We start from the raw sequence: 9,164 nt of genomic DNA on the forward strand, positions 1-9,164 counted from the left end.
TCTCGATGCCGGTGAAGCCTGGTTTCTGCACTTTATACCCAGTATAACCGTGTGGCTGGTGGGTGTTACATCTGACATAGTAAATCAGAGCGCATAATACAATAGAACAGTCACTGGAAGGTTACATGTAGGCCCATGACCGCCACATCACAACTCAGCGCCACAACAATGAGTGCAGACATACAGCTGGGGGTAATGGTGATGAAGTTGCTGCAGAGCCAGGGAAGGGGTTTACTCCAGTGCAGCATCTCTTGCAACAGCATAAACCAACACTGCAGGACCAGACCCTGGCTGGGAAACGGAGGGGGGGGGGCCTACTGTAGGGTTCCCCCTCATTTCCATAACCAGCCAACAAATAGCAGCAGCCTAGCAATACTGCCGTAACTTGGGGCTGCCAGGTATTGTTAGCAGTGGGCTAGGTGTGGTGGTACCAACTAGGCACTTGTTAAAGGGGTTATCCAGCGTTACAAAAACATGGCCACTTTCCCCCTACTGTTGTCTCCAGTTTGGGTGGGGTTTTGAAACTCCGTTCCATTGAAGTAAATGGAGCTTAATTGCCAACCACACCTGAACTGGAGACAACAGTAGGGAGAAAAGTGGCCATGTTTTTGTAGTGCTGGATAACCCCTTTAAGAGTGATGATGCCCACCCCCGGGTATACTAGTACTGGGCTTTGTAAAGGTAACACTGGGTGTGTGTGGGTGCAGGTGCGGCAGAGAGGAATGACCACGGAGTCCAGCACTGAACCAGAATAACTTTTACTTAAGGAGTCTTCAGTGCAATAGAATTTAGTGTGGTGTGCGCCCGCGTGGGCGTTCGACCGGTCACTTGCCAGATGGTGCTGTGTGACGCCACTACTGTGGTGGTTGGTCGGAATACAACTCTGTTGTTGTACTGTTGTGATGCCAGGTGGGCACTTAGGTATGGGAGCACACCTGCTTTTATTTTAGAGAAGCTGGCTATACCCTTTCCCCTGTGGTTGGTGACCTGCTGGGCTATTTGGGGGTCCCTTGAGTACTTATCATGGTGGTCCGGAGTGGAGTTGTGATTCACCCGGACTGTCGGTACCGCCACCCTCAGAAAGGGGAGATGACCCAAGGATGTGGTATCTACTGTGTATGTGCTGGAACAATAATCACTGAGTCCTGTTAGTGAGAGAATACTTTGTACAATAGCTGATAGCAGACTGTAGACGTGACAAAACAGAATCTGCGCTGAGACCCTCTAGGATAGAAGAGCTGAGAGTTGTAGAGAGGAGTTTGTACTGAGAGTCCCAACCCAGGGTAGAAGTGTGCACTGCCGGACCTTTAGAAGAAGAAGCAAAAAAAGAAGACTGAAGACTTGAAAGTAGAAGTATACTTGTTCCTGTGTTTCAACCTTAGCTGTTGTTATACCACCTGTTGCCCTCCAGTGTTGGGTGATCCGTCCTATTAGGGTGACACAAGCCCAAGACCTTGTTACCTCAGTTGAGCAGATTGGCTAAGTTTACCTGGTTACACCTGCGCTGCGAGATAGAGTACATAGGCTTCTATCAAATTTGCTCTATCCGGATCAGTTCCTCTTGTTATCAGGATACTGTCCTGCACTGTTAGAGATGTTCACGGCGTGGGTTGCGGTGATCTCTAACTTGTCCTCTCCTGAATGACTTAACACTGCATAGTAAGTAAAAGTGCTGCTTTCAAGAAACTGGTGTCTGTGTCTCCCACGTGTGTCTATTCACTATCACCGACAAGACTACACTGACACGGACTGGAGTGGGGACCTGGCAAAGCCAGGCCCCAGCTGGACTACAGCAGGGACCATCCTATCTTGCGTCCCCAAGCTTGAAAAAGGCCTATGTTAGATGCTATAAGGCTGAAACGCGTTTCAATAAAGAGTATATGTTTACAACGTCATCTACCTATGGATGATCCCTGGCTGCACCGCTGTGTGCAACTATAGTACTTCTGCGCTTAGTGCATCTGGTGTGGATTCAACTTCTGGTCCTGTAATCAGCTGATTATACATCTGCAAGACTTACTAAGTGTGGGCGTGTACTTCCTCTCCCCATGTGACAACTTCCTACAGGAGGTGTAATGTCCCCTGTGAGTGGTGGAGAAGAAGGTGTGAAGAAAAAGGAACACAGAGATACATGAAGAGAAAAGAGGGCTGTCATTGCTGCGCAGAATATAGCAGACAATAACCCCTTAGTTACTACAGCTGGCAAAACTTAGGTACTACTTCATTATCACTTTTACTTGAAGTACAGACTTTTGGGAGGGATGTAAAATACTAATAACTCCCGTGGCGGGACAGCATATTAGTACTTTTGAAGGTGAAAGTGCACAAAAGATAATCACAAAGAATAATATCCTTTCTCCTGATGGACAATACAGAAGGATTAGCTTGGGTTCTTGAAAGGTAGATAGAAAAGTGTAGCCTGAGTAGAGTAGGATAAGGGACTGTCTTGGTACCTAATAAGTGCAGAATTCTGCTGGGATAACCTGTAGTGAAGAAAAGAAGAAGAAGCTCTAAGGGCCTGTTCACACTAAATAAAACAGGTGGAAATTCCTAGCAGAACCCCCCCCCCCCAGACTCCACTTGGAATACTGCCTGCCTCAGTGTCTCCCTTTAATGTCTTGCGCACCTCTGTTCTCCACCACTCCCAGCAGACAGAGGAGGCGCGCAACACAATACAGTGAGACACTAAGGCAGGCGGCATTCCGAGCGGAGTCCGTTGGGGGGGAAGGGGGGTTCTGCTCAGAATTTCTGCCTGTTTTGCTTAGTGTGAACGGGCCCTTAGACCGCCTTTTGCCAGAAGAGCCCACCAAGTGTCAGGTCTGGTAGTACGTGTATCAGGTTTGAACAACTGGGTATAGCTAACCCCTCAAGATTCCCAGAGAAAGTTGAACTGGTTCCAGTGGAGTACTTCAGCTTATGCTCTTTGCTCCGCTGCAGACTAATCCCTTTTTCTGGATAGTCCTGACTAGATCTGAGTTAGTTAGCCCTGGCGGAGGTACGGGTTATATCAGGTGACAGTTACCCCACCTTTGGGTTTAGCACTGCATACTTGTTTCTTACAAATTCCAACAAAAACTTCTGGCTCTCCAAACTCCAACAAAATCACCAGAAGCCCACCACCACAAATTACCTATACTTAATAGAGGCGGCTGGGACTAACCACCTATTGGTGCGGAAAGTGCTAGAAACAGTGTTATGGGAGAGTGTGATAGGTGAGGCATCCAAGCCAGTGATTGGACAACAAAACACAGTACAGTAGACACAGTTAACCCTTTATACCAGGGGTGGGGAACCTTTTCCATGTCGAGGGCCAGTCGGGCATTTATAAAATCATTTGAGGGCCGCATACTGTGCGTGGCAGTTAGTAGCGTGGGTTTGCAGCACCCGGGGCAAGTCAAAGTATTGTTCCCCTAGTGTCCCTGCTATTGTAGTACCCCCCCCCAGTCATGTCCCTGGTAGCCTAGGTACCCCCCCCAGTCATGTCCCTGGTAGCCTAGGTACCCCCCCAGTCATGTCCCTGGTAGCCTAGGTAACCCCCCCCCCCCCCCAGTCATGTCCCTGGTAGCCTGGGTAATCCCCCAGTCATGTCCCTGGTAGCCTAGTTAACCCCCCCCCCCAGTCATGTCCCTGGTAGCCTAGTTAACCCCCCCCCCCCCCAGTCATGTCCCTGGTAGCTCATCTCTAGTCAGGATCAGGTATGGCAATACCTGGGCAGTCTGACAAGTGAGCCTTAAGCTAACCCCGCCCACTGTCCCTGTCTACTTGCCAGAGGACAGCCCTAAGCAGCTGCGGACAACCGTGAAGACGTTCCCTACTCTTAATACGTGGAACACAAAACACGGACAGACAAACAAACATAATAAGAGGTGTCAAACAAACCAGGTCAGCAACAGTCAGGCGGCTTAGTACAAAAAACTGTAAACAGGAGAATAGTCAAGGTCAAGTGCAGAAGGTCAGGAACACAGAGAACAGAGTAAAGGGATGGGGAGCTGAGCAGACGAGTAAACTCTAATAGTCAGCAGGGAACTTAGGAGTCTGCTGCTACTTATCCAGGATCAGAGACTGAGTCCAGCCCTGATCCCAGCACCAAGTTCATCTGAGAAGATCTTAGCAGTGCAGTAACCCCTGCACTGCCAGAAGTCTGACAGGCAGGGCAGGTGTGGCTGGCAAATTTAGACCCAATTTAGAAACTCAGCGCTTCCTCGGCGGCCCGGCATGAACTAAGGAACGCATATTCCTAACAATAGAAAAACAAAAAGGACTATGGACATAGTTCAAACAATCATATATATTTTTTTTGTATTTTCATGATTACTTAAATGATATATGATACACTAAAGATTTATAAAATTCATAAAAAAAATAAAAAAAATGACCACCAATCAATGCAACATTGTAAAATAAGACTGTGCAATGCAGTGATTAAAGTCTAAGGCGCTAGGGATGTCTCATAAAGTGCTTTCTATGCATATAAACTATATTCCAAAGTTATCCTCATTATTCACATAATTAAAATACCTAAAACAACTTTTTGACTTCGCATCAGTATAAGAAACACTCACCAATCTCCCTGCACCGCCACAGCTTTCCCTATGTACATTTCGCCATTAAAAAGCTTCTTCAGGGGATTCTGTGGGAGAACCATCTTACAGACTCCTCGGTCACCACAATACTGCCCCATATATACAGAACTACTATAATTCTGCCCCTGTGTGACTGCTATAGTCTCATTATCATAGAAACCCTTGTGGAGGGTAATAAATTACTCTAGAACATTGGAGCAGTACAGTTTATTCCTGTTCCCGGGCTCAGTTATTGTTCGGGATCAGGTTTCTTGTCATTTGCTGGTGACTCATTGTTTTATTATTTTTTATGATAAGTTCTTAGTCATCTGCAGGTAATTTATAAGGTTATTGTTCCTCTTGCTGTAGGTTTAGGGTGACATTACCATATACTGGTGAGTCATTACTGCTGCCTGGTGCTAATAATCTTGTCTCCTCTATTTACTTATACAGAGGGGAAAAATAAGTATTTGCTGCCGATTTTTGCAAGTTTTCCCACGTACACAGAATGGGGGGGGGGGGGGGGGGGGGTAATATTTCTGGTCGGTAACCTCACCTGTGAGAGACAGGGTCTATAGAACAAGACCAAAGAACTGTCGAAGGACACCAAGGACAAAATTGTAGACCTGCACAAGGCTGGGATGGGCTATAGGACAATAGGCAAGTAGCTGACATGGCAAAAACTGTTGGCACATTAGAAATTGGAGAAAACATAAAGGAAGATTACTGTCAGTCTACCTCCATCTGGGGCTCTATGCAAGATATCGCCCTACGGGGTAAGGATGATTCTGAAAGAGGTCAGGACTAAGCCCAGAACTACACCGGAGGACCTGGTCAATGACCTGAAGAGAGCTGGGACCACAGTCTCATAGATTACTGTTAGTAACACACTACGCCATCATGGATTAAAACCCTGCAGGGCACACAAGGTCTCCCTGCTCACACCAGCACATGGCCAGGCCTGTTTGAAGTTCCCCAATGACCATCTGAATGATCCAGAGGAGGTATAGGAGAAGGTCATGTGGTCAGATAAGACCAGAATACAATTTTTTGGTACCAACTCCACTTGGAGGAAGAAGAAGGATGAGTACAACACCAAGAACACAGTCCGAACCATGAAGCATTGGGGGGGGGGGGGGGGGGAAACATCAACAACCGCCTTCCCTCAGTAAGAGCATCGAAGACGGGTGGTGGCTGGGTCCTCCAGCATGGCCATGACCTGAAACACACACACACAGGGTAACTAAAGGCTCTAATACATGGCCCGATCTGAAGGGGCAAGCGAGCGCCAACCTGTCGGGTCAGCCCCCATTGCTCTTCATTCCCGCTCACTGTTGACTCGTCATTTTTTGGGGCAGATGGTGGAATCCGCCTGAGCATAGAATGGAGTCTATGGGCAAGACGGAGAGTCAAGCGGGAGCGTGCAGGGCAGAGCGGCAGAATCTGCGGGATGTTATTAGCACAGATTCCGTAGTGTGCACATACCCTTAACCAGAATAACACTTTACTTAGGAATCTTCAGTGCAATACAGCTTAAGAGGAAAGGTGAAAAGAATCACGAAAATGGTGCAGCACCGCATGTGGGGGAGAGAGAGAAAGAGACTGCACATTTTTGCATCCAGTAATACCAAACATGTTTATGTTGTTTTTTTTTTTTTTTTCTTCTTTAAACACTTTTAGGCTATTTTCACACGATGTACACTCAATGGCCATTCTGCCGTGAGCGGCTGTTGTTTAACGCTACCTTCTGCTGGAATTAACAATCATGATGGCGGAATGGCCGTTGTTTGTACAGCGTATCAATGTAGCCCTATAGTCCCTCCGGACATCAGTGGAGTACCTATGCTCTGCAATAATCTACGAGCTCGGTGCTCCATTGGTTCAGTCTGCTGTAGGCCAGGCATGGTGCTGTAGACAGGATGTATCAATTACAGAGTCAGACAGCCAAAGGTCAGAGTAGGGCAGCCACAGGTCAGAGTCAGGCAGCCACAGGTCAGAGTCAGGCAGCCACAGGTCAGAGTCAGGCAGCCAGAGATCAGAGTCAGGCAACCACAGGTCAGAGTCAGGCAGCCAAAGGTCAGAGTCAGGCAGCCAGAGGTCAGAGTCAGGCAGCCACAGGTCAGAGTCAGGCAGCCAGAGATCAGAGTCAGGCAACCACAGGTCAGAGTCAGGCAGCCACAGGTCAGAGTCAGGCAGCCAGAGGTCAGAGTCAGGCAGCCAAAGGTCAGAGTCATGCAGCCAAAGGTCAGAGTCAGGCAGCCAGAGGTCAGAGTCAGGCAGCCAGAGGTCAGAGTCAGGCAGCCAAAGGTCAGAGTCAGGCAGCCAGAGGTCAGAGTCAGACAGCCAGAGGTCAGAGTCAGGCAGCCACAGGTCAGAGTCAGACAGCCAGAGGTCAGAGTCAGGCAGCCACAGGTCAGAGTCAGGCAGCCACAGGTCAGAGTCAGGCAACCACAGGTCAGAGTCAGGCAGCCAGAGGTCAGAGTCAGGCAGCCAGAGGTCAGAGTCAGGCAGCCAAAGGTCAGAGTCATGCAGCCAAAGGTCAGAGTCAGGCAGCCAGAGGTCAGAGTCAGGCAGCCAGAGGTCAGAGTCAGGCAGCCAAAGGTCAGAGTCAGGCAGCCAGAGGTCAGAGTCAGGCAGCCAGAGGTCAGAGTCAGACAGCCAGAGGTCAGAGTCAGGCAGCCACAGGTCAGAGTCAGACAGCCAGAGGTCAGAGTCAGGCAGCCACAGGTCAGAGTCAGGCAGCCACAGGTCAGAGTCAGGCAACCACAGGTCAGAGTCAGGCAGCCAGAGGTCAGAGTCAGGCAGCCAGAGGTCAGAGTCAGGCAGCCACAGGTCAGAGTCAGACAGCCAGAGGTCAGAGTCAGGCAGCCAGAGGTCAGAGTCAGGCAGCCACAGGTCAGAGTCAGGCAGCCAGAGGTCAGAGTCAGGCAGCCAGAGGTCAGAGTCAGGCAGCCACAGGTCAGAGTCAGGCAGCCACAGGTCAGAGTCAGGCAGCCACAGGTCAGAGTCAGGCAGCCAGAGGTCAGAGTCAGGCAGCCACAGGTCAGAGTCAGGCAGCCTTAGGAGATGAAGCAGAGACCTCAGGCTGATCGGCTTTCTGCGAACTGACCTGAATCACTGCACCAGTATGGAGGAATGTTTGGCCAGCGGTATCTAAATGGTTAAGTTATTAGTGGCGGCAGCCTGCTTAAAAACTTGCCATACAATGAGTGAGAACATACTTGCCATAGATTGAGTCCCAAGTCCTGCCCATACACTGTTCATTACAAAATGAAATACCATGGGTTTTTAAGGGGTTAACGTGTATTTGCCCCATGCAGTCTGATTATAGCAGAGCTGAGTTTGGCAGAGGAGCACAGATCATTTTTTGCACCCTGTTAAAACGTAACATTTTTTTTTTAATGTTTTTCGCCTGTAGTTGCACAGTTTGTCCAGCAGGGGGCACACACTTGGTTGTTTATTACTTATTCTCTGTCGTATCATTAAAAGAAACTTCTAATAAGAAATGATTGCCCCATAGACGTTCCATTATATGTAGTGACGAGCACCAGAGTACAAGATATGTCACCTGATGGAAGCCTAGCACTGCAATGGATGTAAGACAGGGAGGAGCCAGGCTATGTCCTCCACTATAGTCTTAGGCTATGTTCACACTACGTAAAACTATGGCCGTAGTTTTGAGGTTTATACCTTGGCTGCAATATATACGAACTACGGTCGTACAATGCACACTACGTATTAGACAGTCTCTCACACAGTCTGACACAGTGCTCTCTGCTGCCACCTCTGTCCATGTCAGGAACTGTCCATAGCAGAAGAGGTTTTCTATGGGGATTTGCTGCTGCTCTGGACAGTTCCTGACATGGACAGAGGTGGCAGCAGAGAGCACTGTGTCAGACTGGAGAGTACACCACTTCCTGCAGGACATGCAGCAGCTGATAAGTACTGGAAGACTGGAGATTTGTTAAATATGAGTAATTTAGAAATCTGTATAACTTTCAACACCAATTGATTGGAAAGAAAAATATTTTCTCTGGAGTGCCTCTTTAATGTACACAGCCTCTGCAGTCATCTAGGGCTCGATTGTCTGTCCAGAGGATAAACATGATAGAAATGATTGATGAGGTGACCGTGACCTGATCTCTGCTCCGGGTGTGTGGAAATCTGCATCACAGGGAGAGAGATACGACAATATATTCTTATTATAGAGGTTAAATAATGACCAGCGGCCTAATTGGGGGGGAGGGGGGCAATTACAGAATCTGCCCCTATTGGCAGGGGCCACAACATAAGGAAGAACTCCCGTCTTGCAGAAGACACCTACAGTAGGAAGGTCCTTAAGTAGGGAGGTAGTTTGTCATGGTAGGTAAGTAGGTGCCCCCAGTCTGAGACATCTTTCCCATTGGACAACTTCATCAGGGCCGCCTACTCTGCCCAACGGGAAAGATGGCTGTGAATGCATGAATAGTAGTCTGGGAACAGAAGATGCAAAAACCTTTCCTGCTCTAGACAGGGACGATTCTGGGGTTTCTGCCGCCTGAGGCAAACCTCAGGCGGCCGCCCCGAGTGATGGCCGGCATCCCCCCGCCCCACGCGACCCGA

At 48.7% G+C, this 9,164-nt stretch overlaps 1 protein-coding gene across 1 annotated transcript; it reads left to right on the top strand.

The window, feature by feature from the left end:
- The first annotated feature begins 6,481 nt into the window (after window positions 1-6,481).
- On the top strand, window positions 6,482-7,651 carry LOC138768833 (autotransporter adhesin BpaC-like). Its single transcript, XM_069946791.1, has one exon. It carries the CDS (start codon window positions 6,482-6,484, stop codon window positions 7,649-7,651), a length of 1,170 nt encoding a protein of 389 aa, XP_069802892.1.
- Window positions 7,652-9,164: the final 1,513 nt, after the last annotated feature.

Source organism: Dendropsophus ebraccatus, chromosome 12 (genome assembly GCF_027789765.1).
Source record: "Dendropsophus ebraccatus isolate aDenEbr1 chromosome 12, aDenEbr1.pat, whole genome shotgun sequence".
NCBI lineage: Eukaryota > Metazoa > Chordata > Amphibia > Anura > Hylidae > Dendropsophus > Dendropsophus ebraccatus.

Coding starts and splice junctions, on each gene's coding strand:
- LOC138768833 (XM_069946791.1), top strand. CDS start 6,482: ATGTATCAATTACAGAGTCAGACAGCCAAAGGTCAGAGTAGGGCAGCC.